The sequence below is a fragment of the Gigantopelta aegis genome, chromosome 5 (assembly GCF_016097555.1).
Source record: "Gigantopelta aegis isolate Gae_Host chromosome 5, Gae_host_genome, whole genome shotgun sequence".
In the NCBI taxonomy this organism is placed as follows: Eukaryota; Metazoa; Mollusca; class Gastropoda; order Neomphalida; family Peltospiridae; genus Gigantopelta; species Gigantopelta aegis.
This window is the reverse complement of record NC_054703.1, coordinates 38,284,742-38,303,176: the sequence shown is the minus strand read 5'-3', so window position 1 is coordinate 38,303,176 and position 18,435 is coordinate 38,284,742. Positions and strand designations below refer to the sequence as shown.

Sequence of the window (18,435 nt, the reverse complement as noted above, 5' to 3'; positions counted from 1 at the left end):
TACACCCCGCTACGCAACTTCCCTTGAAGCCGCGCCTGTTTTTGTACTATTTTCTTCTTCTTTTTCAGCTGGATCACAACTCAAAATATATCCTTGTCAGTTTCGACATGCTCGGCCCAGCACCGATCAAGGGCGATGTCAGACACTACCAAACGGAAACGCCTCTGACCATCGCTAAGTCTATCCTCATGAACGCCATAAACAAACAGACGTTTGTTGTAGAAGTCGACAAAATATCCTTATCTACAGTAAGTCTACCACTGTTCTTAAAGAGACAGACCCTAGTTTTTAAACACTACGGCATATTTTTTACTATTCGAGCCCTTTATGATAACTGAAATAAAACATTACTTATATTTTATTGTTTAGATTATCCATTTCCGTAGAACTGAAGTGTTTCTGGTCATCCTGGTGTTTGTAAATCCATAAATTGCACTTTTCATGTTTTTAAAAACGCACGTGCGTCTGAGAAGTGGCGGTTTTGATTCGAGATTTAGTCTATACTGACACACAATGAAACACAAAACAGATATTTTGCAATATTTTGTTGTGATTAATGAAAAATATATTTATTGGACTTCAAATAACAATTTATGAGAGGAAGCCATTGATTGGTACTTTTGTCTGGGTTTTATTCCTGGTTTTTGTTCTCGTTACACATACAATAGCAGAAACACACACAATGGTGTGAAATGCGTTCACTACATGCTCAGTCATGCTGCATGCAATGCACGTGAAATGCCAGTGTGTGGACACATAAAAGTCATGTAACGGTGTCATATTCCTCGTCACATTAAGAATGCCACGACTTAGAGAAGAACAAAGGGGGCGAGCGTTGGGCATGGTTCAAGGGGGGACTTCGCAAAGCCAAGTTGCTAGGACCTTCAGAGTCCATCCATCAACTATTGGACGACTTGTTGAACGTCATCAACAGACCGGGAGTATCCGTGATCGACCTCGACCAGGTCAACGTCCCGTTACGACCCCATGCCAAGATCGGCAGATTCGACGACACCACCTCCGTGACCGGTTCAGAACTGCGACGATGACAGCAAGCAACACGATAGGACGTCATGGAAGGCATATTCATCCGATGACGATCATCCGTCGACTCAGAACGGCTGGACTCAGATGCAGACGCCCGTACAACGGTAACATCATGACACCGCGACATCGTGCTGCGAGACTACAGTTTGCTCTCCAGAATGGTAATCATCCACCAGCCTTTTACCGGAGCATTGTTTTCTCAGATGAGTGCCCGTGTCTCCGTCTCCTTTGCCGGTGGAAGAGCACGTATGAACGGTACGCTGACGGATGTGTGAGGGAACGTGATCGGTTTGGCGGCGGTTGTCTGGTGGTATGGGAGGCAATTAACTGTGATTTCAGGAGTGATCTCATCATTGTCCACGATGCCCTTACAGCCCAGCGTTATGTTGACGTTATTCTAAGACCAGTTCTCCAGCCACTTTTGCGCCGTCACCGAAGACCAGGAGGTCCCCTACTGTTTCAACAAGACAATGCCCGTCCACATACTGCAAGAATTACACAGGCATCCCTGCAACAAGCCGGTATCACCGTTGTGAACTGGCCCGCCGTTTCACCGGAATTGAACCCAATCGAACACATGTGGGATGAGTTAGGACGCCGTCTACGTCACCGCCAGCCACCACCGCGTAACGTCGCTGAGCTTGCACAGGCGTTGCAGGAGGAGTGGAGGAACATTCCTGTGGCTTATTTGAGATGTTTGTGCCAATCCTTTCCCCGTCGTCTTCACGCATGCTCACGGGCCAATGGTGGACACACCAGATACTGACCTAGATATGGGAGGGGGGGGGGGGGGGGGGTGAACTTTTCGATTGCGAATGCAACTCGATTACTGATGATAATTGGCCATGTTTCCATGTGAATGTATCTCATGAATACCAGTCATTAATGTCATATTACATTATTCATCAATTCATTAATAGTTTGTCGTTATTTGCAATGAAAAGTTGTTTTTGCGTTTTCATTGTGTGTCAGTATATTTTTAAGGATATTACCTGTTTTAACGTTGCAGCTTCATATTTCACGGTTTTGTAACTTTAACCAAACGAGTTAGGTTACAGGTTTGTAAATTAACTAAACTTAGTGTCCGGTTTTAAAACTAGGGTCTGCACCTTTAAATTCGCAGACTAGTTTCAACGGACACTAAATTTGGTTAATCTGCATAGCTGTACGGGTTCCCAGTTTTATAGGCGAGGTGTGTGTGGGTGTGGGTGTGTGTGTGGGGGGGGGGGGGGGGTGAATTAAACGAAAATGCCCGAATCTGGATAACAACAATGTATTCATATTAGGTGTATTGTCCAACAACTGTAGTGTTGCAAAAGAAAGGGATGTTTTATTTAACGACGCACTCAACATATTTTGTGTACGGTTATATGGCGTCGGACATATGGTTAAGGACCACACAGATATTGAGAGAGGAAACCCGCTGTCGCCACTTCATGGGCTACTCTTTTCGATTAGCAGCAAGGGATCTTTTATATGCATCATCCCATATATAGCACATACCACGACCTTTGATATACCAGTCATGGTGCACTGGCTTTACTACTGGGCTACGTCCTGCCCCAAAGAAATAAATGGTGAAAAGGTTTCAGGCCAGCTCAGTTTGCTTGATTATCTCTATTGTTTTTGCCCGAATTTGAGGATTTGCTCCAACACAGGGAGGCAGTGCAGTTGCCCCCATCCTCCCCCCCCCCCCCCCCACACACACCACTACCCCTGTCTCGTACGGTTATGTTAATCTGCAAACTGTAAGACATTTGGATAAAGTTACCAGGGCCGTTGCTGGGGGGGGGGGGGGTAAGGGGGGGGGGGGGGGGGGTAAGGGCGACTGGAAGGAAGGAAATGTTTTATTTAACGACGCACTCAACACATTTTATTTACGGTTATATGGCGTCAGACATATGGTCAAGGACCACACAGATTTTGAGAGAGGAAACCCGCTGTCGCCACTTCATGGGCTACTCTTTTCGATTAGCAGCAAGGGATCTTTTATATGCACCATTCCATAGACAGGATAGCACATACCATGGCCTTTGATGTACAAGGGGTCCAGAAAGCATTATAGAAACTTAAAGAAAATTTTAGATTATTAACTACTCATTTGCTCCCCCCCCCCCCCCAAAAAAAATAAAAAAATAATAATAATAAACAAATAATATATATATATATATATATATATATATATATATATATATATATATATATATATATAGAGGATTCGTCACGAGTATTTTTTAATATGGGAAATATCAACCGAGGCTTCGTTAATCTGTATTTGTCGAGCCTTTGGCGAGACAAATACAGATTAACAGGCCGAGGTTGATATTTACCATATTAAAAAATACTCGTGACGAATTCTATTTATCATATCACTGTCAATTTTGTTTATTTTTCACTTAAATGATTAATAAACAAAACCCCAACGCTCGGACGTAACAATTTGTTATGACGTATGAATACATGTACATGTCAATCACTCAGCTGATAATCGGTTTGTCAATACACCTTGAAGGTTATCTATGCTTTCTGAAACTAGGTTAAAAGCGGACAGAACGATTGTAGCTATTTAAACAATTTAATACTAATTTAACAGTTTTATATATACACAATGAAATTATAATAAAATAATTGACAATAGCCACATTTTTCAAAATAACTTTTCGCGGCATTTTGCTGAATACTACGTCATTGTCAGACATAGGCGTATCTACGTCACTGACCTATTTAAGGGCTTCATCAAGTTCAGTCGCCGTCGGAATCACGGTCAAAAATGATTCTTCGTTGTTTTATGGGGACAACAGGACTTTTAGGCTGAGCCAGATTTATTACGATGTTGCCCCCACTGGCATTGCCTCCAAACATGGTGTTCACACCGCCGGAAATATTGATGATCCATGATTGTTTCGAATTTAAAAGTGTTGTCGGATTTCCTTCGAAGACGAACACACGGGAACCAAACTTGAGGATTCACAAGATGTAGATATCGCGGACAGAATGTGCGACAGTTCTTTGTGTTGGTCGTGATTTATATGGCTGTGTGCATTAACTGAATGAATATGTTTGTGTCCTGTTATCTGCATGTTTTAATGAGCAGGAACGTGATTGTCGTTCAGTTTTTGGACCAGATAGGCTATTTGTATGCAGTGGTTCGTCAGGCGTTTAGTGGTACACATATTACCACTCGAACACATGTTTTTCATCAGTCCAGCAAGTTTATTTCTACCAATGCATTGACCGAGGAACCACTGTTCTCCTGCTTTCGGCATACCGAGTGTGTGTGTGTGTGTGTGTGTGTGTGTGTGTGTGTGTGTGTAGCAATGTAGAATGGGTCGTCAGCACAAACGTTTCGCGGTCGTTTTGAAGAATAAAACTTGAAAACTTCAAAGGGACATCGAAAGGGATTTTGTGTGTTTGCCCACATTTTTGGAATAACGTCTCTGCAATCGCGGGGATTTTCTCATACTTTGCATACTTGCAAAAGACAACTTCAAAAGACGCCATGTTTGTTCGTCAACAATTTTGACAGGTGAAAATAGTTCCACATTTTGGTATATAATTTGCGTTATAATGTAATTTGCATACTTATGTTCTAAATATTTGCATACTTATGTCTCAAAATATGTGATTTATGTAATGGGCGTGCCCAATGCTATTCCTTAGTAGTGATATGATAAATATATATATATATACCTGGAAAAAAGTATCGCAACACCCAAAACAATCAGGCCTCATATCAAAATTTCTAAATATTTTAAAAGTCTGTGGGGTCCACAATCATGACCCTTTTGCTACACCATATATTGAGATACGGTCTGCACGTGCTACCGCATGCAGGTAGTGAAACGTGCATTACGGGTACCCCGCACTGGGCAAAACACGTGTTTCAAGCCACCGTTCTTACTGTTAGAAAACAGAAGATTTTGTGAATTAATTGATGTTATTAGAATATGGGGCCTCCCCAACTGTCAGATGCTGTCAGATGGCAGGTTATCGGCATGCGGAATGCGGGTATGTCCCTGAGAGCCGATTGGTCCGGAAACATCAACAAACCAATGACGTTAAGGACCGTAATCGTTCCGGACGACCACGTGTGACAAGTCATAGGGAAGATACCGCCCTTCTGAGACTCACCAGGATTCATCCGTTCATGAGAAGTGGCGTGTTGAAACGAGAATGGCTGCCAAATCGTCGTCTTTCAGACAGAATGGTGCGGAATCGACTCAAGACAGCTGGGTATAGAGCCAGACGACCCGTCCGACGTCCGTTGTTAACCCGTGCTCACATTGCCGCACGGCTGGCCTGGTGTCAACAGCGACGTCCATGGAATTTAGCATCATGGCGGAGAATACACTGGTCGGACGAGAGTCGATTTCTGTTGTTCATGACTGACGGTAGAGCCCGTGTCTGGCGCCAGAGAGGTACAGCTTATGCCCAAAGGCACATCTTGCAGCAGGTTCCGTTTGGCGGAGGGTCCATAATGGTGTGGGGTTGCATGTCACACGATTGCAAACTCGACCTTAAACCCCATAGAGATGATCTGGGACATCATGGGTCGCAGGGTACGTGAGAGGGAGCCTCCAGTACAGAATCTGGCGGAATTGGAACAGACTCTGCACCAGGAATGGAACAGAATACCTCAGCGTCAGATGCAACGTCTCGTACAGTCGATGAGGAGGAGGGTACGGGAAGTTATCGCCGTTGGAGGAGGTTACACCCGTTACTGAGGGTCTGGGAAGTCGATTTTGATGAGGGTTCTGGATTTTATTCTGACTGGAAGGGGTTCCACAGGATCTTGAAAGAATGTTATGGTTTGTGTACTTGGGTCATTTGTTGAGGACTGGAGGGCAAAATATTGACAGTGACTGCACTTGCGAACTTCACACAACAAAACTTAACAGCACCTCATTTTTTGTAGGTTTTTCATCTTTTTGGGTTCTCAGAATAAAATGCGTGTTTTTGTTTAGTATCTTGTTGAATTTGTAATTTAATTCTTCCCTGAGGTGTATTTCATCCAAAAAGTACACTGGCATGACGTTTTTATTTGCATTTCGCATATGATTGACGATAGCATTTGGCTATTATCGAAAAGTTCGGGGTGTTGCGATACTTTTTTCCAGGTGTATATATATATATATATATATATATATATATATATATATAACGTTGAAATGGAGAAATACCCGTAAAATTAAGACTAGAGCTCGACCCCATAACAGTTACTTCTCAAAGGTACATGCGTTTGTAAAAAAGAAAATATGAGAAATGCATTTTGGGGTAGGGTATTTGGTCTTCGCATTAAGCAGTTTTTATCAGTTTCCAACATTGATTTAACAGACATTTTGGAAACGCCTTCATATTTTATTTTGCCACCTTGAAACCACCAAAAATTGTATTCGATCTTGTGCATCTAAAAATGGATCGCACAGATGCAGTTATTAAAAACAACATTTCATGGAAATCCAAGAGAAGTACTGTAATTACATTCCTGTTTACACAGACGGATCACGGGATGGGAATTCTGTGGCTTGTGCTACAGTTTTCCCATCAGACGCAATAATGTCCATGAGATTGCCCGATTCAGCATCAATCTTTACTGCTGAAACCTGGGCAATCATTAAAGCCCTGGAACAGATTAAGGATTCATGTGCATCCAAATATATTATTTTTACAGACTCATTTTCGTGTCTCCAAGCTCTACAGTACATGAAATTGGAGCACGCGTTAGTCGGGATGGTGATACGAAAGTGTGTCTTTTTATCAATTGCCAATAAAGATGTTATATTGTGTTGGGTGCCCAGCCATGTTGGCATTATGGGTAACGAAAAGGCAGATGTTGCTGCCAAGTCTGCTTTGAACTTGCCCCGTGTCCATGTTGGTGTCCCCTACAGTGATTTTAAATTTCATATTAACCAATATATTTTTTCGACTTGGCACGATGATTCGGACGGTGCGGTTGCGAACAAGCTTCATTCTGTCAAGCCAGTCCTGGGAGAGTGGCAGTCATTTTACAGGCGGTGCAGGAAGGATGAAGTAGTCTTGTGCCGTGCCCGCATCGGCCATACATATTTGACACATTCATTTATTTTAAAGAAGGACCCTGCTCCTCAGTGTGAACATTGTCAGTGTACGCTGACTGTGTGCCACATTTTGGTGGAGTGTGATCATCTCAAGCCGTCGAGATATTTGGCAACAGAAATGTTTTGGAATTCTTTAAATTCCATCCAGAATTAATTGTAGAGTTTTTGAAACATTTTGACTTCTATACAAAGTTTTAAGGTTTACTTATCTCGGTTTTATGTATTGTATTATACTTTTCCCCACAGCTCCTTACACTGTGGTTTTACATAAAAAAAAAATAAAAAAATTCAGATACTTACCATCTGTGGCACCCAATAGCCGATGTGTATTTTTGTGCTGGGGTGTCGTTAAACATTAATTCATTTATTCATCGCCATCATCATTAAATATATTTTTCCAGATGTCCTCCATCACTGCTGTCCCCTATTCGGATTCTCTGTGGGGATTCAAGATGGCGGCAATGGTTACAGCACAGCCTGGTGCTCCTCCACCCGAGGATGACGTAGAATCAGAATCAGTCGAGACAGAGGAGGTGGATAACGAAAACGTAAACCAGGAACAGAGTTTAGAAGAAAAATACGCACCCCCCGAAATGAAAACAAGTAATGACGCAGAGGAGGAGGCACAGACTGAGAATGAAGACGTGTATCAGGAACAGAGAGTGGAAGAAAAATACGGACCATCTGAAATAAAGACGAATAATGATGAAGAGGAAGAGGCGGAAACTGAGAATGAAGACGCGTATCAGGACCAGAATGATGAAGAAAAGTACGGACCTTCCGAAATAAAAACAGGTAATGCCGCAGAGGATGAGGCGGAGACTGAGAATGAAGACGCGTATCAGGACCAAAGTGTAGAGGAAAATTACGGACCTTCCGAAATGAAAATAAGTAATGGCGCAGAGGATAAGGCGGAGACTGAGCATGAAGACGCATATCAGGACCAAAGTGTAGAGGAAAAGTACGGACCTTCCGACATGAAGGTAGATCGTGATGAAACCGAAACAGAAAAGCAAAACGTGTATCGGGACCAGAGTAATGAATCAAAGTATCTACCTAAGGAATTAGAAGAAAACATTAATGCAGAGACTGTTTCGGAAAACACCCAAATAGATGGGGAACGCGAATCCTTCAAAACGAAAAATAGTAACATGGAAGAAGGAAATGCAGCAGAGGTACAAATGGAAAACGAGGACTCGTATCAAGACCAAAATATTGAAGAAAGATACGGACCCTCTGAATTAACAGGTGGCGCTGAAGATAACCAAATAGACGAACAAAGACTCGACCTGAGTCTGGAAGAAATATATGGAAGCTCTGGTAAGAAGCAACAGGATGAACCACAAACAGACGGTGGCGTATTCAAGTTACCGAGTGAGAGTATGAAAGAATCGGGCTCAAATAAAATGGCGATACATTATCTACGCAGGTCCGTTCGTGACGTATCATCTGGACAGGACACAGTGGGAGGAAATGACGTCAATCTGGCAGTTACTCTATGTTCTCCGCCAAAATCCGGGTACTCATCTGGTGAGTTTGATAAACATACGTAGTGCTCTACGAAGCTTGTTCAAATTTACTCTTCCCTAGCCAGTATACTATTTTAGTCGTCAGCCACTTATATTTAGTAGCCAGCTAATATATAAACCACGTTCTGTTAGTGCCATTTTATAAGGGCCCTATGGGCAACCTAGGGAGACACCACAGCATCGTAGAGGTCTAAAATTAACGAGCTACACTCGATTCACTAGTATCAAAACCTATATTAGCTCGGCCATTTACCTTTCGACCGACCGTTCAAAATTGCGCCAAATTATCAAAATTGCGCACCCTTTTCTCTTTGGCATTTAACTGCTCCATTCAAATTCCATAGCACCACCACCACCCCCATCCGCCTGCTACCGATTTGATCGGGCTGCTGGTGCTCCCTTGCACCTGCCAGTGCAGGCGGTCCATCCTCTCCCCTCCCCCCACCTTTCCTGTCATGGACGGAGGAGCCGGCCAAGGCCGGCTCTTGTGCCCACGACAGGCGTGCGCTACAACAGCTTGTTCTGAATGTGCACGTAAAACCCTATGACATGACATGACATAAGTGCCATTTTACGACACATTACTAATGTCGTAATTGTTATTAGCACCGCATTCGAATGAACTCGTGAAGAGTAATTCCGAGTTGATAAATAGTAATTACAACTTTTTGTGTCCGGTCCCACTAAAACAGTGAACGACTATTAACTAGCATTAGCAAATTCCGTACCCAACAATTTTATTAAACGAAATTAAGCAAATTAATATTTTAATTGCACTGCTAAGATATGCATTTAAATTGGTAGTACTCATTAAAAGTTAAATAAAAGCATTGTGAAAATATCTACCAAGCTTCAACGTGTTACTAGTAGTTACCAATCGGCTACCTTACTTTTGGTTTAAATAATATATATTTTTGTCACTATCTGCCTTGTAAATCCATAAATACTGTTTTGTAAATAGTTGTGTCTTTAAAGCCGTCTAAAGTAGAGTCATGAAAATAGAAACGTGTTTTCATCCTCCACTGGTGAACATGACTTCAGACATGATTAAAACAATATTCACGACTGGAGAAGTCGATATCGTGGAGGGACCCTTTATCAGGATACGTCAAACATTTAAAATAATTAACATTTGAGTTTCAAAGAGACAAGAAAAGACACACAGCGACTCAACAATCTCATAAATAAAAGTGGGCTCTAAATGGGACAGGACTGACTTGATCCAAAACTGAACTGAGGCCGTATTATTTCAAAAGGCTTGAAAATTCAAGTTAAGGGAGATAACATCATAACGAAGTATTACCTCCCTTAACGTGTTTACTCTTGAATATTGGAAAATCGTTATTCAGTCCGATATAAGGCCAAGAAAAAAGAAAAAAAAATTGGTGATCGTCCCCTGCTTCCGTCCCTGAATTTGTTTTATTTTTTGTTTGTTAAAAACTGTTAAAAATTCGTCGAGATAGCAGCAATTCAACCTTCCTAAGCACCTTAACGGGTTAAACCATCACCAGGTCCATCTGGCAGCCAATGAAGGAACTACAACATCCAGGCGCATGCGCTGTTGGCTGCTAGTCCTGGTCTACAGGGTTTTATAAAGTTTTTTTGCAGAAAAATAAATAAAATAAAAACCTCCCCCCTCCCTCCCCCACCCACCCTGATTTGTGGGATCAAAAGGACGATCGCGAACTTTTTTTCTTTCTTTTTTTTGCCTAACTTGTCTTAAACTTTTTTTTTTCAAACAAATTACGGATAAAAAAACAAGTTTTGTAGAAAACAAATTGCTACTGGTCCACCATGTTTTTCGATGTCCAGTTTTGTTTACAGATTAAAGTAAAATTAGTGGACAGTCGCCAACTGATGAATGTGATGTTATTTTTTAGTCGCCATGACGATTATTTTACTCGCTTTGTAGAGCACTGATACGATTATCATCTTTTCGTTTCGTTTTTCTTTTTCATTTTTTATTTTCTATTTTAACTCCATGGAAACCAACATTTTTACAAGGGTACATGGTCTTGCATACTTGTTTTTGCTACCTCTTCTGTAGGGCGGATACAACGTGAGAATGCTGGGGGTACGCACCTCCCACAAAAATCCCGTGTTCGAACGTCCATTCTTTTATGGAAGCTGTAGAAAATGTGTCGTTTTTTTTTTTTTTTTGTATTTGTTTTGTTGGGGGATTTTTAGTTATGGGGCGATCACACTGGCCCGAATGAGCTTCCGTTTGTTTTCCGTATACGAAAGTGGTGTTATTTTTTAAACTGGCCGAATGTCCCGCCGAATGAGTTTTCCCCAATGTATCACCGAATGCTTTCCGTTTGTTTTCCGAATGTTTTCAGTATGGTTTCAGAATGCTTTCAGAATAGACCGAATACTTCCCGCATGTTGACTTCGAAAGGTTTCATTTCCGAACGCTTTCCGTATGCTTTCCGAATCCTTTCAGAACACGGCGAATCGACCTAGAATGGACCGAACTCTTTCCGCATGCTTTCCGCAAGGGTTCGGAAAGCGTTCGGAAAGGGTTCGTCATGTTCTATGTCCATTCGGGGTGTTCGGAAAGCATACGGAACATACTGTGCATTCTGGAAGTGTACGAGCAGTTCGGAAAATGTTCTGAAAGAATACTGGAAGGGTTCTGGCTATTCGTTATACATTCGGCGGCATAAATGAAAAAAAATCCGGAAAGGATACTGAAAACGTTCGGAAAGCATTCGTCATGTTCTAGGTCCATTCGGGGTGTTCGGAAAGCATACGGAACCCAGCACCTCAAAATTTTCATTCCGAATGCACCAAGAACTAGACGCATACTTCCCGAACGTTTTCCGTACATGTCGTATGCTCCTAGAATGCTTCCCGAATACACATGGACGCCACATTCGGATGGTCGATGAAAATTATTTTGAACATGCACAACAAATTTTTGGAGCTACCGAATGCCGTTTCGTATGCATCCGTACGGAGCCGAAGAGCCAGTATGCTCCTAGAACACACCGAATGCTTCCCGAATATGATCCGTTCGCTCCCCGAACACCCAAATTCCTATTCGGAAAACAAACGGAATGGCATTCGGGCCAGTGTGGTCGGGCCATTAGTTGGGTTTTGTGTGTGTGTGTGTGGGTGGGGGGGGGGGGGGGGGGGGTTAGTTTTGGGGTTTTTTCATTCTTTTTGGGGGATAGTTTTTTGTTTGTTGGGGGTATAGGAACGAGGAAGGAGGGTATATTATTGTTGTTGCGCCAGTATTGGCATGCGCCAAAAAAAGTGGCAGTCAGAATCGCATATTGCTAGGTTTCTTTTGTTTTGTTTTGGTTTATTTTGTTATTTATTTATTATTTATTTATTTATTCATATTGTTGAGGGGTAAGTAATAAATAAATTTAATATTTAAATAAAATATTCACAAATCAACAAACATATAAAAGAAACACTTACCTCAATGTGTCCATTCAACAAAATATTGAAACACCATAGTCCCTATGCAGTAGTTGTCCATCATCACTGGGTATTATCCACGTGTAGATATTTTACGTCTTTATACACATTGAATATGCTTATAAATGTCAAAAAAAGCGATTCTTTTCTATATCCCGAAGAAAGTAGTTGTATCGCTTCGACATCAATACTCATATTAAAACGTAAAAGCATTGTCAACCGATTGTTCAAGTTATAGTAACGTTTTCGGCAATTTTCGTAACTCACGGAAATAATTGTCTGATTACTTTTGCTTTCTTTTGGGGAAGGTGGAAGGTGTTGTTTTTCTTTTTTCGTATTGATTATTTTTGTTTCTTTCTTTCTTCTTTTTTTTTTTTTTTTTTTTTTTTCTTCTTTTTTTTTTTTTTGCTGTTTCGTTTAAGGTTTTTGTTGTTGTTGCACTGCATATTTTCTGTCTTTAGTATTATTATTGTTGTTATGGCGCGGTATATATTTTGACGCGCTATCTTTAAATAGCTACTGTGCGTCATCATAGAAAAGCTGTGACGTTAAATGCAGACGTTTTTGTTGACGGAAGTATTTTTTATTGATAAGAATAAAGTAATGTTTACAAGTTGTCAGTTTGCGTTAAGTATAAACAATCAACAATACCATGTAACTAAAAGTACTATTTTCCGTAAGGCATTTTTTTAAACATATATACCATCGACGTCCCAAACTGCGTTCACCTAACAACAAAAACACGAATACGATATTTACGGAAATATTATTCAACATTTTTCAGCTACAATAGGTGAAACAAAATAGATTGCAATCATTTAACGTAAAAAATCAACAATTTGGATGTAAAACAAATCCATTCTAGAAAACAAAAGTGAAACACCCTACGGTAAACAGGAAAAAGTGCGACGTTTCTAACTGCGTTCAGGCGGATGCGTTTGCAAAAAGTATCGTAATGCGCATGTGCAGTTCGTCATTTTCCATTTTTAAGACAACTACATGAAAAAATATATGTTTTTTAATTACGCACAGTTGCCGAACACTTAATTTATTAAAAAAATTTAAAGGAAAAATTCAATTTGTCAAGCGTTCTGGTCCGGTCCGCGTTTTATCAACACACATCGCTCACACTTGATGTCAATACTGATAGGCATTACGTTCATACCTGCGAATAGTTTGTAAAATATATTTGTTTTAATGAATTGATTCTAAATTAATACAATTCATATACTCATAATTATTTACAACTGTTATGAATGGATTATGAATACTATTCTCTACAATAGAGGCACAAAAATGTAGCATACCGTTTGCAGATCGAATATAATAATTGAAAACAAATTCTAACAACAGGGGTCTTAAAAATCGTAAAAATTAAATTCGTTGGCCTTGTTGATCTGGTACGTGTGAGGTCATGTGACACGCACCGAATGTTTATTCATCTTTCTCCATTTTAAGTCAATTTCTACGAGTCATGTGGACCCGATATCGGTAATTTTAAGGAATAAACAAAAACGACTTAGTAAAATTAATGGTTTTAGGGGTTTGTAAAGTTTTGTATTTAGATACTTACTTTTCTCAACTTTATTGTTTACAAAAATGTTCCTGAATTGTGAAGAAAAACCTCATAAATGAACGACATGCCGATGACAACAAATCGGATGTTGACTGCGCGAACCGTGCACGAGAAAACAAAGTGAACGGAATTTGAAGCATAACGCAGTTAGGGACGTTGACATCCTTCTATCTCCAAATTTTCACAATGAATTTTACTCACCTGCTGCACGTCACCTGCTACTAGTGACATAAACACACGGCAATTAGACAACTTCTACGTCAATCTATTTCTATGGACATCCGAATGAGCCCCCTGTCCTTATTTTGCATGCACTGCATACAATTATATTGGGTCCGGATTAAACGACGTTCAAGTGCATATTGCATCTTAAAATAATATCTATTTCACATGAAATGTGTAGTGGACATTGTTTTGAATAGTAGTAATAATCAACAAACAAACAAAAACTACACGAAGGGCTGTCAAATTTACCCCACTCTATCAATGTGATTGTTTGCACTGGGCTATATGGTTTAAATGTGACGATAGGGTTAAACTATATTTTAATGGTGTTATTGTTGATGTGTATTATTAATATGGAATGTATGGACCACCGCACATCGTTTCCAGTTGTTTGGAGTTATTTTTTATTGAATATTGGTCATTCAGAAAGTATTTGGATGTTCCGCTTCAAAATATATACCGCATCAAAAAAGGTTAGAATATTACAGTATACACAAGTAAACTAAAACTAAAATTAAAAATCTCACTATATTATATTGAATTTAATGTTTATATTTTAATGATATATATATATATTATATTGGGTCCGGATATATATATATATATATTATATTGGGTCCGGATATATATATATATATATATATATATAGGTTATTACCAGAGTGTTTTTCGGTATAGTCAATATCATATATTAGGAATAAAAATTGTATTATGCGAGCCTCAAGCTTAATACAACGTGTTTTTGTAAACTGTACACGCAACTTTAATTCCAGTCCGCCATTACTAGATATTCAAATGACGTAAGAATATGTGGCGCGGTGTATATTTTAATGGAAATGACGTCAAATTCGAATGACGCCATTTTGGATGTCCTTACATCAAAATAAAGTTATGCCTAACGTGTTTTGTTTTCTGAACGCTGGACAGCTTTCAGTGTCAAATGCATACGTCAATCATGGAGTGTCACCCAAGTATGTTTGCTTAAATGTTAATAAACTTAGTGCCGAGACCTCGACTAATTTACATCTAATTTGCAAAGTTATCAAATTCTCAAAGTATGTGATCTGAAAAATATCACATACTTTCATTGCACTGAAAATGTAAGATATTATATGATAAATTAGTTTATGTCTCTGTTAACAATAACAAGAAAAACATCGTTATTTTTACACAATGCAAGATCGTTGCTTATCCGCGCCAAAACACATACCGCGAGGAAATTATTATTATTATTATTATTTCAATCAATCAACCATTTGACTCGCGCTTACTTCCACTTGAAGGTTCAAACACGACTGTCTTGGGCACATTATCCGACTTTCCCCGGTGGATGTGTCCAAAACAGGTATTATTATTTTTTATTTTTATTTTCGTTTATTTGCAGGTGCTCTCGGAGGAATTGCCATAGGAATGCTAGCTCTTGGTTTCTTTGTCGTCTTTCTCGCCATGGTGTTGGGACCGAAATTGACGAGAAATGTATTTTTGAAGAGTCAGGGCTATGAGATGCAATAGAGAGGGATATACACGAACCGTGTCCATTTGATAGAAGTGGATCCTTGTTTTGATCAAAAAGCAATATTTATAGTAAATACATGAATGCATTGTGTGCTTCTTTTTTTTTCACTTTTAAAGGTGCATTCACAATTATGTAACATTGTTGCAAGTGTCATATTTTGCTTAGATACATTTACATGTATTTGTGACAGAAGTCTAGACGTCTACATGTATATATAATCTTAGGATTGTGGCTGAAACAGGTTTGTGTTATATCGATTGTTTTTTAGTTAATTTTTTTTTTTTTTTTTTTTTGGGGGGGGGGGGCTTCTCTTTTTTCTCCTATTCTGATTTTTTTTTTTTTTTTTTTTTTTTTTTTTTTTTTATCGCGGAACATTAAGCACATAACAAAGGTATCCATGGTCATTCTAGTTTCAGGGCATCCATCACACTTCCGTTTCTATATTTCTTAAAGGCGGGATCATCTGACAGTTGATCAACTAAAGGCAGAGCTACACTGCTCACGTCACTTAAAATATACACCGTGTGTACGTATAGCAAATTGGTCGGTCCCAACATTAATTGGTCAGTGTTCGAGTGTGTTTCAGGTATGGGGGTGGGGGGTGGGGGGGGGGGAACTGGCCCCTAGTGTTGGAGCAAGACCTCGAATTAGGGGGGAAAATTATAGAGATATTCGGGCAAAATGTGCTAACCTGAGACCTTTTTAACATGTATTTCCATCATTCTATCCTCAAAATTAGTTGCAATCCATGTAAAAATTGATTGTGATCCTTTACAACCCTATATAGCTCTTTAGTAGTAATACTAATATGAATAAATGTTGTCATCGAGATTCGGGCATTTTCGTTTAATTCGGTTAAAAGCCAGCCTGCAAAAATGGTGCCCCGTACGCCTATGGTTTGAGCTAGGTATCACGCCACTAGTGATTATACATTGGTGACAATACAAACATAAAGCCAAACACTGACAAAATTATTAACATTAGGTGCTATATACTACTTGACACGAAGCGAACAGCCATTGTGACGTGATTTAAGCAAATAAAATTGATACTTCGCCATCTGCAACTTTAATTATCCAGCCTTTTTGAGACGTGGAATAATGGAGGGGAGGCAACTCTTGTTAAAAAATATGTAACGGGCACTGTGAACAATGGTCTTGCCTGCAGCTAAGCAGATATGCATCTGTCAGTTTGATATGTCATAATCAAGAGGCAATGTTACCCTTCATTCTTCTTCTTCTTCTTCTTCTTCTGCGTTCAGTTAAGATTTGGCCGTATTAGATCAATAATCCGGATGTGATGACGACATGTGACGTCTTCCGGAGGTCGTTGAGAGGTCCCCAGAGTTTGATATTGAGGGGTGTGTCTTGTGTTCAAACTTTCTGACGGTTCTCTTCCAGGTGTGGGCAGTTTTGTAGGATGCAAGATGTAGGATGCACCAGATTCACATTGGGCAGTATACGGTGTTTTTAGCCGGCAATGTCCAGTTCTTAGACGGAAAATTATGGTTTGTTCTTTCCTGTCTAACTGGTTTATGCAGTCTTTGTCAGGTGTGTATCCATTGTTTCTGGTCTTCAAATCACATTTGAACATTCGTTTTAAAAGAGTCTTGGCTTCGCCGTATCAGATGAAAGATTGGGTTTGTGGAAGGCACCTACCTGCTTTAGCCAGTTATGTCAGCTTTTTCATTGCCTGCAACTCCTGTGTGTGCTGGAATCAGCTGGAGGGTCACTTTTTGGCTTTGGCAAGGATGTTTAGTTTAGTTTTCAGCAGTTTGGTGATATGGTCTTTGTATCCTTCCAATATTCCATAATAACACTCAGTTACTGTCAATTCTGTTCAGACACAAACATACTAAAATAAAGACAAGTGGTCCTTTTTTCATAGAACTAAAGTCATCGCCTACACGTCGCTGATTGGCTAAAATAACGGGGATCACGTCGCTGATTGGCTAAAATAGCGGGGTGATCTCTTCAGTGCTCGGGTGTTCGACGCTCGCGTACGGGATTTTTGTGTTTCGTGTTTGTCGCGTTGCCCGTGCAGTGAGTGGCAATACTTGGCCAATGGCTATTGTTTATGGGTTAGGTTAGTGTATGAGAGGGGAGTGTGCGTGTTCTGTTTAGTTTTCACTGGAAAATCTAGAGGTTTTTAATAGGTAATTGGGTAACTGTGTATATCTTATTTGGTTGGGGGTTTGCTATAATATGATTGTGGCTGTATACATGTTGTGGTTTTTCAATGTTAACAAAGTTTAGAGATAAACACTTACGCAACTGTTTATTTTGTTTGTTTTCTTTATTTACCAATCTAATTTTAACTGATAATGACTCGTTCTGCAAATAACGTTTATTACCCAAACGTTTGTTTTGTGTCGCATACTCACTTTAAATCATGAAATTAATGCGAACAAGGTAGTAATGCGAAAGTTGCGTTTGGTGTATCGGTCCTGTAATTACTTGACGCATTCTATTTTAACTAATGTCATTATCAAAGGGACCGGCCTCGGTGGCGTCGTGGTTAGGTCATCGGTCTACAGGCTGGTAGCTACTGGGTTCGGATTCCAGTCGAGGCATGGGGGTTTTAATCCAGATACCGACTCCAAACCCTGAGTGAGGCTCAATGGGTAGGTGTAAACCACTTGCACCGACCAGTGATCCATAACTGGTTCAACAAAGGACATGGTTTGTGCTATTCTGCCTGTGGGAAGCGCAAATAAAATATCCCTTGCAGTAAATAAAATGTGTTGAGTGCGTCGTTAAATAAAACATCTTTCTTTTTTGTCAAAGGGGTGGGGGGGGGGGGGGGGGTGCGGGGACCAAAACAATCGGACATGCACATCGTTTAGAATGAGAGTACTAGTAACTGTTTATGTTTATGTCAATAGGAAGTAATCATGTAATAAATATTAAAATATTGATGTAAAAGAAATGCATTATTATTATTATTATTATATTATTATTATTATCTTTGCTACTGAATGTAACTGAGTGGGCTATTGAAACATAACTAGTGGTGTGTGTTGTTTACTGTTTAGCT

At 39.9% G+C, this 18,435-nt stretch overlaps 2 protein-coding genes across 2 annotated transcripts in view; both read left to right on the top strand.

Moving 5' to 3' along the window:
* LOC121373150 overlaps window positions 1–4,071 on the top strand; it is a 25,489-nt gene extending 21,418 nt beyond the window's left edge. The window contains exons 8-9 of the mRNA XM_041499604.1: window positions 69–248; window positions 3,964–4,071. Coding sequence (XP_041355538.1) covers window positions 69–248; window positions 3,964–4,071 — 288 coding nt within the window. The remainder of the gene's footprint in view (window positions 1–68; window positions 249–3,963) is intronic.
* A 416-nt stretch (window positions 4,072–4,487) lies between these two features.
* On the top strand, window positions 4,488–17,677 carry LOC121373843 (S-antigen protein-like). The gene is made up of 3 exons (XM_041500617.1): window positions 4,488–4,573; window positions 7,526–8,654; window positions 15,268–17,677. The coding sequence occupies exons 2-3, from the start codon at window positions 7,526–7,528 to the stop codon at window positions 15,393–15,395; spliced, it is 1,257 nt and encodes a 418-aa protein (XP_041356551.1). The 5' UTR covers window positions 4,488–4,573; the 3' UTR covers window positions 15,396–17,677.
* Window positions 17,678–18,435: the final 758 nt, after the last annotated feature.